This window comes from Lycorma delicatula, chromosome 4 (genome assembly GCF_047948215.1).
Source record: "Lycorma delicatula isolate Av1 chromosome 4, ASM4794821v1, whole genome shotgun sequence".
Lineage (NCBI taxonomy): Eukaryota > Metazoa > Arthropoda > Insecta > Hemiptera > Fulgoridae > Lycorma > Lycorma delicatula.
The window spans coordinates 117,891,116-117,904,971 of NC_134458.1; the positions used below are offsets into that span (position 1 = coordinate 117,891,116).

The window sequence follows — 13,856 nt, forward strand, 5'->3', positions numbered from 1 at the left end:
TTAAGTAGTATGAAATTAATTGGGAACTTAAAAATGTACAATACTGTTCCAGTTTCTAATAACTGACTTCTTTTTTTTTGTTAAATTTCATCCATTGGTTGTACTGATATATTTTTAAATGACAGATTAATCTCAATGCTTGAAGCTTATCTATGGGAATTTGGAATGGTAATTTTTTGTTGCATATGAAAAATTCATTGATCTGCCACAGAGTTTGGTGAAGGTCAAATCACTGATTTTTCAATTTATTATAATTATTCTAAAAATATTTTCTATCATGTTTTTTATATATTATTTATTATTTTTAATGTAGAGCAAAAAGGAAAAATATTCTATGAGGAAGAAAAGTTCACAAAAATTATCAAGAATAGGAAGTTCTTCATATGATCATCCAACTATACACGAAGTGGATGAAGAAATCAATTTCAAGAGATCAGAATCAAGGCAAACTCAACTGAGTCAATCTTCTTTATGGAGTGGTCGAAGTACTGCAAAGAGTTTCATTTCATTACAACAAAAGTCTTCATTAGGAAACCCTAGTTCAAAACTAGTAAGATCAATAAATGTTAAGCCAGCAAGAAGTCAGTCATTAAAAAAAATAACATCTGGTTCAAAAGATAGATCATCGAAACAAAATATAAGTACAGTTTCTTTACATAAGGGGAGTATTGAAATTAAGAAAAATAAGAGTAGTCTTAGTCAAAGAAGTAGTAGTCAAAAATCAGTATTATCAGATAAAAGTATAAGTGGTAAACAAAGAAGGTCAACCACAAAAGTTAGCAGTAAAAAAAAATTAGAGGGATTAATTAGTCGATCAAGTTCTAGAACTAAATCTTCATCATCTGATGAGCATTCAGTCAGTGATGTAGAAAGTGTGTCATCAATTGAAGAGAGAACTGAACGTAAGAGTTTATCAAGTTTGATAGAGTTATATTATGCCAGTCCTAATAGAAGATCTACTTCGGAAAGTTTAGATAAATATATGAAAAATATGTTGGAGACTTTTAAAAAACCGTCATCGAAGGAAAATAAATGTAATACAATTTTTGAAAGTAAAAATGAAGATTCAGCATATTCTTTTGAAACAGATATTAATGTGAGTGATACAGAAGGATCTTTTGTTATAAAAAGGGATGAAGATTCGACAAATGAAGAAGAATCATCTTTTAATATAGAACAAGATATAAAAACTCCTGAAATCTGTAATGAAATAACAAAAAAAGATAATTTAGATTTAGACAAGTGGGTAAAAAATTCGTCTAAACTGAGGAGAATATCTTCTATTAAACTAAAAAAAGAGCCTGGATTTAATAAAGATCAAGAAAATAATAAAATTAAAAGAAATTCAAAAGTTTTAAGCAAAAGTGAAAATGGAAAAATGAAACCTTTACAAAAATCAGTAGATAAAAATACAGTATTAAAACAAAATCCATCAGGTTCATCAACAAATAAAACTAAATTACCAGACTTAAGTAAAACAAATCAGAACAAAGTAAAATATTATCATACTGTTAATAAACCTGTTACTATGAAGAGAAGTATAATGGAATCTGACAGTGAAATTTTAAAATATTTAGCAAACAAAAAAATCATTACTCTTAAACCATAGATGAAAACAAAAAAATATAGTAATTATAAATATTCAAGAAACAAAATTCTAAAGAAAAACAATTCCTTAAGTAAGTTTATCTCACAAGTTAAGACATCTTAATTAAAAGAAAAAACTTTTTTGTTAATAATTTTTAAACCTCGTTTTATTTGATAAAATATCCTTTTAAATGAATAAAACAGTGGAATGAAAATAAAAAATTTTTTTAAATTTCTGAATCAAAAAGGATATGAAATGTTATAATTTTAATTATTTTCAAACCTTATTTCAAGTGCTTACATAATAAAATAAAATTTAAAAAAACAAGTATTTATCTTATTCAATAAAGAAAAAATCATTTTTTACATCTGTTGCATTTAATTTGTAAATATCTATTTTATATTTGGAAAATCTAAAATTTATATTTGTATCAAATGTCAACGATCTTACTAAGATATCGCCAATAATAGTTCGATGATTTCTCGTTCTATTATAGAATGAGAATATATCACAAAGTATGTTCTTCAGTAAAAACAGAAATTTTAATATTAATATGGTACCAAAACATAATAAAATAATCATGTTACTGAAAAAAGTATTAATATTTTCAATTTTGCGCTTTATAAAAAGTCTGTTGTGGTGTAATAGTAGCAACGATTACTGAAAATAAAGTCTTATTTTCGTGAAATTTTTGAACATGTACTTGTTATCTATAAGCCATTATATATAATAGATAATTAAGTTAGATAACATGTATAGTATAATGAAATTCGGTAGATGAAGGTGGAACTATTAACTATGTAGACACATCTGGTGAGTTGTACTTTTGACTACGGTAGTATGTCGTAAAACTCGCACGGCATGCATGCAGCGGTATTCGTATTCCTCCGTTCATATAGCACAGTGTTTATAAAGTGGAGGGGTTATGTTGTGAGATTATAGGTGAAATAGTAGCTTATTGTGTTGATGTGTTCTGAAATGGATGTCCCTAAGCCTATGTTTCCTCCTGAATCTTATTCAACTTCGTATAATCTACGTGATGAGATAAAACAGGTTAGAATTAAGAAACTATATTTATTGAAATAAACCGTTGATTGTTTAGTATTAACTTTTACATAATGGTATGGTAATCATGGTTTTAAGATTTGGATGACAGGTTATTCATACGTTGCTATGACAACAGATACGTCTCTTCAGTTTCTCCTAACCTATAAAAAATTACCTAACCTATAAATTTAATTAATATTAAAGTGATTTGGTTAATACGTTTACTCTATTAAAATAACAATACTTTATTTTCAAAAGCAATTTGTTGCTTTGATAAATATTTCTTTTCATGTAATTAATACTTTTTTAAAAATAAGTTAAACTTTTTTATATAATTTGGTTTCATTAATTATCCGTTGTTATTTACTTTAAGTACTGTTTCGGTATGTGTTTTTGTTTCACTATTATCTTTATCTTCATTTTTTTTTACGAATTTTCGTTATGTTATTTAATACTTTTTTTGATGAAAAATATACATTCTAATCAAATTACCAATGTTTTGTTTATTACCATACTAAAATAATCATGCTTTTTTAAATTATTAAATATATATCAACATTTAATAACAAGTTATTGTATTTGTTTAGATTGAGATAATGATAGGTTACTTGTTAAACTATTTAAAACATTAATGTACTAGAATTTTAGATTGATTTTTTATTTTTAAATTATGTTATAACGTTAAAAATTATATGTGCCTTTTTTAAAAAATGTTTAGTGTCCAGTAACTTAACATATGGTTTGTAGAAATGTGTTGCCATTTGGTAAATATTCAAGCCCATAATGTATGAAAATAGAAATATCACCTTTCTCATTTTAAGTAGCTTTGCGTGTTTACTACCCAACTATTATTTTTGTTATCCAAATTATTGGGTTGGTTGTGATGAAATGTTTATTAAAAATTGTATTTTTTTATAAAAACTACAATGATTTACAAGCTTTATTATTGTTTTAGTGTTTTGTGATTAATTTTATATTGTAATAAAGTAAAACAGCTGATTACCAGATGTTTTGAAATTCTGAAATTCAGATGTTTTCCAGATGTTTTGAAGTTAGGTATCGTTGCTTAAAAATATATTCCAGTTTTATAAACTGATGCTATTAGTTAATTTTAAATTTGAGGAATATTTGGATTGTGGAATATTAATTATTTTTATTATTATTTTCAAAGCATTTTGAGATTGTTGTTTTACAATAGCATATTATCCTAATTATATTTTAGCTGTTTGTTTTCCCATCACAGGCTGACCAGTCCCAATGGAACAGTAAGAAATTGCTACATATCTTTCATTAGTATTATTGCTATTTCACAAAACTTTTGTAAAACATTTTAATTATTTATATAAAATTAACTTAATGTATATATGTGGGCTTCATTATTTATTTTTATTAGAGGCTGTTGTGGATATGTTGTACAAGTTAATTGTGATTGTTGTTTGTTTACATAATGTATTATTATACACTGAGCAGAATAAAATATTTATTTACTTTATCAGTACATTTTGCTGATAAAAACTTGTATCTTGAACAAATTATACAACAGTCAATATAATTAGTTTTTATATCCCATGGAAGCTATTGGTAGGTAGTACCTTTTTACATCAATTTTAATTTGTCAATTTCTATATGCATTAAGCAATAATAAATCCCCAGTATGTCTAGTATTATTTAACCTTATGATCTGCATAACTGGTTAATTATACTTGCAGTTTTTGTGATTAATCCTTACTGACTTCCTTCAATTTTTTCTACTCCCTGAGATAATATTGCTGTGGAAGTATCAGGTTATAAGGATCCAGATTAGAATCTTGCCTAGAACTGGATATTTTCTTATTAGAATGAAAAACTATTAAAAGTTTTTGCCTTCAATATGATATTTTCTCATTAATAATTAGTATTTAACATTTCTTGTTATGATTTTTTTTTAATGGTAATTCTTATTTGAATTAGATTATCTCTACAGTGTCAGAAAGTTATTTGCTTGTTACTTTTATATTCAAAATGTAATAAATATTATATGATAGATATGTAATTCATTTATTGTTTGGGGGCGGTGTATAAAAATATAAACGTATATTTTCTTTGAATAAGTGTGCTTTATATGTAAAAATAAATAGTTATAAAATTTATAATATATTTTTAATTCTTATGGTAATTTCTACTAATTAAAACAACCTTTAAAACTGTATTAAAATTAGATAATTAAAACCACATTGTTAGCTTTTGTGCACATTTAATAAAAATTTATTTAATCAAAAACTATTGAGAGTAACTGATCAAGAATAGAATAAGACATTTAATAATTAAAAAAGGAAATCTGTTAAGAGAGACAATGAAAGGAAATAAAAATCCATCCAATTGGATGCTTCTATCCAGGCAGTGGCATCCATGTCGCCCACAATTTCATGAGAAAAAAGTATCTGTACTCAGAATTGAACAAATGATATACTGATCAATCATTTTGTAATGGCCAACTTTAATTTTTGGTGTTAACAAACTGATTTTTTACTAGATACTAAAAAATTTTCTACCAGATACTAATGGACGACCCACTGGGTTGGTCTAGTGGTTAATTCATCACAAATTAGCTGATTTCAAAGTCGAGAATTCTAAGGTTCAAATCCTATTAAAAGAAATTATTTTTATATGGATTTGAATACTAGATTGTGGATACTGGTGTTTGTTGGTGGTTTGGTTTCAATTAATCATGCATCTCAGGAATGGTTGACCTGAGATTGTACATTTATATTTATACATATCACCCTCATTCATCTTCTGAAGTAATACCTTATGATGGTTAACAGAAAAAGTAAGATACTAATGGATGAACACCGACTTCTTAAAATACTATATGGTTTTTTGTTCTTTTGGCCTATCTTCCTTTAGTTTAAATATTTATCAAAAATATTCTGACATTTTATACTTCATATATACAGCTATCAAGAAATGTGTACAATATTTTAAAAATAAAGATCCTGGATCCAAAAAACAGAAAATGTTTTGAAATTTGTTTTTCTTTATGAAGGGTGTGTTAGATTTAGAGAAAACTTCACTTAAGCAAATCTGTTAAGCTTAGTCTATACCTATGAATATTTTTAGAAAAATAATCCTCAAAATATATTCTTCATCTTTAAAAAATATATATTCTGTTGTTTGTTTGAATATTAAATATTTCAGTGTTGTATGACTTGGTCGGCATAGCCGGCAAGCTTTTTTAAATAGATAATGAGCAGTTTTAATGGTTATTTCAGAGTTTCAGCGTGACATAATTAGTTTTGAGGCTGTTCGTAATGAAATAACTGAAATATATTTGATAAGTTACATTTTTCTTGATGTGTTACATTATTATTGCTCCTAGGAAATATTAAATTCACGTGCTTATGCATCACTTAATCATTAATTCAGTGTTATTTCCTGTACGTGCTCATAAAGAATACATTTTTTTGTATTAAGTTTTATCATATATACAAAATATTATTTAAACATTCTTGCTGCATCGCTGAGATAACAGATATAAGTGATAAGTTGATAATTTATGATTTTTTGATCATACTAATTTTTATGTGTTATATTAGGAATTCAGTTTGATTAGACCATATAATAATTTATGCAGAAGCACAGCTTTTCATGTAATTACATTGTAGCATAACAAATCATAATCAAATGTTATTAATTATTCATTTTGCCCTAAAGTTAACCATTGTGCATTTCTTTCTAGATCTTTCTTGTAAACTAATTTAAAATGCTAAATATATTCTATGATGATTGTATACTATATATTTTCTGTATCTGATTTATAATTACATGTGCATTTTACGTAATGTTTATGTGTTTTCTCATTGAAACAGCCTTTTATTTTTCTTGCCTTTCTTTTATTAGAATCGATGCTAATTTAGATTTACATTTATTATTATACATATATATTTCTTTTAATAAATTTTTGTTTTTACATGTATTATTATAAATAATTTTGTCAGCCTTTTATTTCATTTTAGATGCTTAAAAATACTTTTAGACTAACATAATTAAGTTTTTTTAATTTTTTCTTTTTAGGTCAGTAGTCAGTTGATATAATATCACTATATATATATAATATATAGTGTGTGGTAGTAGTTTACCCACATACAGGTTCTTCTTCTAAATAAAAGAAAGGCTGCAGTTTGTTCAGACCCTGAGGGTCACTAGTTCTCATTTTGTTAAAATAAGATTCCCTGCGGCGAACTTATTTTTTTAAAAAAGTGAAACTCTGAATATTTTTTTAATATATAAATCTGTATAAATTTTTTTAAATTGAACTTCATTTTAAAGGTTATTTTGGTGGATTAAAAAGAAATCTGTGTCATTTGAATGGCATTCATTAATTATTTATTACTTACATTATGATTGTGGAAGCACCAACAGCAAATGAAAGAATATCTTACTTTGTTAAGTATTTAAAAAAATGGGAGATAACAATATAAATGCTGTTCTTTATTTAGATTTTACACTTGCACATATAATGTATTTTTATATCTACAAGCAACTTTTCATTTACGGAGGAGTATGTTAATTGTGTGGTATTAAAAAAAAAATGGATAAAGTTGATAATTATAAATGCTTTATTATTTTGTTAATGTTTGCTTATTTTGGAGTCTTTTCCTGAAATTCCATGTAAAATTATATTTTTTATTTTTTTACAAAAATGTTCAATCAATTGCACTCTTAATAGTAGGTGTATTTAGACTATTTCATGTAATTGTATTTTCTGCTTGGCTTAAATTAATATATATGTTATATTTAAATTGTTAGGAAGTTAGGATTTCCCTGTTTCTTCCAGTGAACAATTCAAAATCTTAGGTTTTTACAAAAAAAATTCTTTTACTTATAACTTTTTTTAAAAATCTGTTTATCTTTATTAAATTTTATTGTTTATGAAAGATATTTTTTGTCTTTAGTACTTTTTTTTGTATGGTCTCATCAAGGTTCAGTTAACAGTTTGGAATTTGGCATTATTTTTTTTTTTAGGTAGGTTGTTTTTGGAACAGTTCTGTTGATTGAAACCTAAAATCAAATTATACTAGTAAAATATGCATTTGTTCCAGTTAAGTCTATACCAACCAAGGATTTTCAATTTTTAAGGGCTAGTTGCAATAACATTATTAATATTACATTATATTATCATCATATACATTATATTATTATATATTACATATTACATTATGTTATCATTATTATTATTATTTTATGTCTGAGCCCTGCCAGAACTACACAAGGCAATTTCACTCAGTGTGAGCTTTTGTTTTTCTTCTGTTTTCTTCTTCCTTCTTGGCTACCCAGTGGAGTTTCATTCTTTGACTGTGCTTCTGCTTTCTTTCTTCTGTCATTTTGTACCAGTTCTATTTTTCTCTTTCTCCTGGTTCTCCTCCCACCACTTGTACATTGTATGTTTGTAGATGTTTCTGTCATTTATATCGTTTGGTGTGATAGCAGCTATCCATAAGTCTTTTTGGACTTGTGTGTTCCAAGGGATTCATTTTATATTTATACAGAATGTTTATAAAACCGTTTAAGAATTCAGGGGATGGTCCCGCACATCGAAATTAAGAAAAAGCTTTATATCAATATATTTCTGGAAACGCATAGTTTATGGCTGGCTATCTACCGTTTTGTACTTGTACCATAAATATTTATTTCTCAGGAATGGTTATTTGCCATTTTGAAATGGAATGTGTGAAGGTGAAATTTTGTATACTGCTAGGATACCTCGAGGTTTACTTATATAAAAATAAAGAACCTGATCTCTCATTCCATTTCAAAATGGCGGTCACATAAACGTTTTAATTGTTAATATCTTTGCTATCGTTGGCTTATTTAAATGTTGTGTTATTACAAAAAAAGTTAAGCATTTTATGACAAAGAAAATAACTCCTTATTTATTCAGTTATGTTCATAATAACAAAGTTATGGCAACATTTTTGGTGTTAACTGTAGATTGTAAAACCAATTTTCATTTTGAACAGCTACTGTAATTTTTTTTATTAATGTTTAATTATCTGATAGATAATTTATTGTTAAATAAATTTTAATTGAAAAAAAAATCAGTTCGTTTAATTACAAGTGTCTGTTCATTAAACGAAAACTTGTAATGCAAATTATTTTTCAACTATATTTATTGTTTTAATATTTTCATGATTTCAATAATATTTTATTTTATTGCAATATTATTAAATTAAAACATTTTTTTTACACTATAAAATTTTACATTTTAATTTTTTACACGATAAAATTATCCAAGTTGTGAACGTGTCGAGTTATTTAATTTTATTCGGGTAATTCAATTATACACTTTTTAAAAATCTTTTGTCATTATTTTATTATTTTTAAACGGATTTGAATAAATAAGGAGTCATTTTCTTTGTCATAAAATGCTTAACATTTTTTTTAATAACTTAATATTTAAATTATCCAGCGGTAGCAAAGATATTAACAATTAAAATGTTTACATGGCCGCCATTTTGAAATGAAATGAGAGATCAGGTTCATTATTATTATATAAGTAAATCTCTAGGTACTCTAGCAATATACGAAATTTCAGCTCGGTACGATTAGTAATTCTTGAGAAATAAATTTTTATGGTAAAAATAGAAAATAGCAGATTAGCCGGTAAACTAAGCGTTTTGGGACATATGTTGATGTAAAGTTTTTTTTCGATGTGGGGGACAATCTCCTGAATTCTTTTTAAACGGGTTTTATGAACACACATATATTATTATAATATATATTAGTGTATAATAAAATTTAATATTATATAATACAAGCGATCAAACACAGTAATATAAGGTAACCTTATTAATTTTCAATAACTAGTTTTCGCAATATTCCGCATCTTTGGTATGCTATTTTTATTACATTAAAAGTTATTATTTTTAGTCATGTTATTTCGGAAATTGTAATATTTTTCCATTATTGTCGTAGTTTAAATAATATTGTATAAGTAAACTATGATAATGGAAAAATTTCCATCTCTATGATAATTGTAATATTTTTCATATTGCCATGTTTTTCCATTATTATCGTAGTTTAAATAATATTGTATAAGTAAACTATGATAATGGATAAATTTCCATCTCTATGATAATTGTAATATTTTCCATATTGCCATATTTTTCCATTATTGTCGTAGTTTAAATAATATTTTAGAAGTAAACTATACAATATTTGGAAAAATATTATTTTCCATACGATATGACAAATTATTAAAAATAATAAGTTTTAATGTTATAAAAATAGAATTTAATACCAACTGAAGATAGTATTAATTAGAACTTCTCTAATTACTGTGTTTGGTGGTTTGTATTTTATATAATATTATAAATAAATTAAAAAATCATATATATTGACAGCTGGTCCATGTGCTCATATGTTATATAGGCCTATGTATGTCTGTTGACCTTAAATTGAGCGTAACTCGAAACACCCAATCTTCGTCAAATTTTCACATGAACATCAAATATATACTACAGCAATATCTAAATTTCAATTAAATTTAGATAAATTTATGTAGTAGTTTTGGTGATGTTCGGACGATGATTTTATTCATCCTATGAGACCAGTTGTCGTGGTGTATTTTTCTTACGCGCTTATGAGTCACAGTGGTGAATTGAAACTTAATGCTTGTGTGTAAGATCTACTCGTTAATCGAATTTATGTACTGCATTGCACTCTGAAAATCAGTGCGTTTCTGAGTGCGAAATAGTGAGGGCGTCGGAAACGAAAAGTTGGTCTTCTTGTGCAATTGTTTTAAGCGTAAAACAATATAGGATAACGTTAATTGTTAAAAAAAATGTATTAAGCGAATGTAAATTCGAAAATTAGTTAATATGTACATTAAATTTCTAATTTCCGAAAAAATATTTTAATTCGTAAGGACCAAAAATCTTTCTATATTATTTAAAACTGGAAAAACTTTCTATTTTAGTTTACGTGCTGAGTTATCCTTCTGTGACATTTTGTGTTTCTGTATCTATATGTTATTTTATATATCGTCCCTTCTGTTATTATTATTGATCTTAAATCATTCGTTGTTACACATTTTGAGATGGTATAACTGTAACTAACCGTGGACTTTAGCTATCTTTAAATACAGATGGAAATGTTTTATTCTCAGATGCATGTAACATTACTAATCGCAGGGGTAGAATTCCGATTAATTACTATTTTTATTGGATGAAAAAGTTTCTTAAGATGATGGATCGATATAATTTGCAACAAGATCAAACCTACTGCTTTTTTTTCGTGAAGAGGCTTTATTAAAAAGTTTGTCATCTTTGTTAAATATTTATTATGCTTATATAATATTCCCATCTGAAATAAAATATCGTCTTTTGTTGGAGCTCTCTCTCAAAGAATCATAACCAGTTTCTAGGTTTCTAGAAATTTGCTATTAAATTATACTTTGGCGCTCATAAATATGATAACGTTGTAAACTATTATTTAGTGATTTAAAGATTTTAATTTATCCATTTATTTATGTTTAAGAATGTGAAGTTTTCGCGTAAAATAATAGTCTCTCGTTGAAAAAAAAGCTTCGTGTGATTCAAACACAGTATGTCGGTTTACGAGAGAGTTATGCTTCCTTTCCAGTTGTCTGATTACTTATATCGACCTATTTAAATGACTTCCCACAATTTATTTTTAATGAAATAGAATATTATTATATTTCAGTAACAATATTATTCTGTCGATTTGCTGTTTAGTAGTACTAATTAAAAAACGCTGGAAAATTATTATACGACTTTCCTGGTTATTAATAATAAAAATTAAATGAGTTAAAGCAAAAAAAAAAAAAAAAAAAATATATATATATTTTTTAGAGGTGGGGACATTTTTTCTGAAAACAAATTTCCTCATGTAAAGTTTTCTCTAAATCTAACACCCCCTTCAATAAAGGTTAAAATAAGAAGAATTGCGTTTTCAAAAACTTTTCTGTATTTTAGGTCCGGGGTCTATTATTTAAAAAAAAAATTGTATAGAATTTCTTGATAGCTCTATATATGAAGTATAAACTTTCAAAAAATGTTTGAAAAATATTTAAACCGATGGGAAATAACATTAAAAGAATAAAACAATATACTTCAGTTATGAAGAGGGGATTGATTTTTGAAAAAAACAATTTTATATATGCATTGTAGTAAAAAAATTCGCTTAAATTTATCTCTAAAATGCCTGTGAAGAAAATCAAAATTATTTTTTTTTTGAATTATCCTCCTCCCAACCCCAAAACGAATTTTGAAAAAAAAATATTATCGAAAATATTATCCCATATGTAGAAATATTTTAATTAAATTTGAAGAAAATCGGTTTGGTCAGTCCTGAGATACAAGGCCAAAAGCAGTACGACACGTACGTATATATATATATATATATATATATATACATGTGTATTTTTTTGTATGGATATACTACTCAGAGTTGGACACTAAAATGGTAAAGATTTGAAAAAAATACCCGGTACCCCATTTTTGACATGGTAACCATACTTTTCCCTTTAGTATAACTAGTCTAGCTGTAGATTCACCGGGAAAATACCAAATACTAAATTTTCCTACATGTAATTAATTATATGTAGGAAATAAATATATGTAGGATTAAAAATCTACCCAAAAATTTCCCATACTCCAAAAATCGAAAAACGTTACATAAAATTTGTTACATATTTTTACCAAATTAAAATAAACTTTGCATTTAAAGTTTTAGTAATCATTGTTTAAAGTGCTCATATTTTTATTAACGCCTTCTGATTGTTATTTATTTAGCAGTTGTTTTATTTATTAAGTATCTTAAGATATTTAATTACTTTAATTCCATTATTTATATTTTTATTTATTAATATATATTTTAACCATTTCTATGTGGATTTATTTATTTTAATTTTTTTATAATTATGTGTGTTTTGAGACGCTGGACTGATCAAAGTTTTATTACCACAATTTCCCTTGATCCATCCAGGCAAACGCTGGGCACTCTCTTTTATTTATCCGTCAAGTAATATACTCTTTACTGAGATGATCTGTATGAATTTTTTTTTATTATATAGAGATGTGAATAATGTTTGTTCGTTACAACCTGATATGTACTACACTATCAGTTTGTTTCTTTTTCAATCCTTTTTTATTTTCTTCGTTCTCTCGAATTGGAGGTTTTTTCGTTCATCTGATTAGGTAGTCGGTTCTGTTTTCTTTCTCTTTGCGCAGTCTTATAAGCTCTTGATATTCTGGACCACTCCCTTGACCTCTTGTCTGTTATTGATCACTTCCAGTTGAATGTAGTATTCTCTCACGTCCTCCACTACCTGTTTGTATCTTTGTTTCTCTCTTTCTATTTTCTATGAATTCTAGGATTCTTTCAGCTATTCTCTACGTGTGCATTCTCTTGATGTGATAGAAGCATAGTCTTCTTTTCCTAGAAGTGGTTATGAATTTTTTATTTTGTAACCATTTATAAAATATTTATTTATGTATACAATTTTTTTTTAAAATTTAAGTCGTAATTATGTATAATATGTAAAATCACTCACTCACGCACACACTCTAGTATCCCCGTCGCGGCTTCGCCTGCACTATATGGTTATCTTTCCCGACGTGGTCAGGGGATATTTAGCCTTGGGGGGGGGGGGACAGGAGTAAAACTAGGGTAACACTCTGTGTTTATTAAATTCATGCTTGAAAACTATCAGTCTATTGTAATTTCTTCTGAGCAACAGTTTGGTCAGTACAGGATCCGCTGATTGTTTTTTAAATTTCCCGTCGCTCGCGACATAATCAAAATTACAAACATAAATTACCATCACAATGTACCAAATTTCATAAAGATTGTTTCTGTAGCGGTAGCATAAAACGACAAAAAATGTAAAAACAACAATTGTGTTTTTACCCCTTAAAGTATTAAAATTCAAAACATCTGAAAAAGTTGTTTAAATACTATCTGAAGAGCATATTGTAGTTTCAAAAAAAAAAAACAGTATCGTATCTAGATGACTATTATATTAAATGGTATACTTACGGAAACAACAAAAACCGTTAAATAAAATAATTATTAAAAACCCAACTACTAATTTGTGCACACATCTACCTACAACAATTACGAAAAAACAAAATATCGTTGAACAAGTTATTCTTTCTTTCTTATAGACATCTTTTCAGGATAAAATAAGTTAGTCTGCGATATGAAATTTAGTATTATT

The 13,856-nt window shown here is 26.3% G+C and overlaps 1 protein-coding gene across 1 annotated transcript in view; it reads left to right on the forward strand.

Annotated features, from left to right (window-relative positions):
• The first annotated feature begins 2,481 nt into the window (after nucleotides 1-2,481).
• LOC142322704 (uncharacterized) overlaps nucleotides 2,482-13,856 on the forward strand; it is a 154,125-nt gene continuing 142,750 nt past the window's right edge. The window contains exon 1 of the mRNA XM_075361780.1: nucleotides 2,482-2,641. Coding sequence (XP_075217895.1) covers nucleotides 2,555-2,641 — 87 coding nt within the window. The 5' untranslated portion in view covers nucleotides 2,482-2,554. The remainder of the gene's footprint in view (nucleotides 2,642-13,856) is intronic.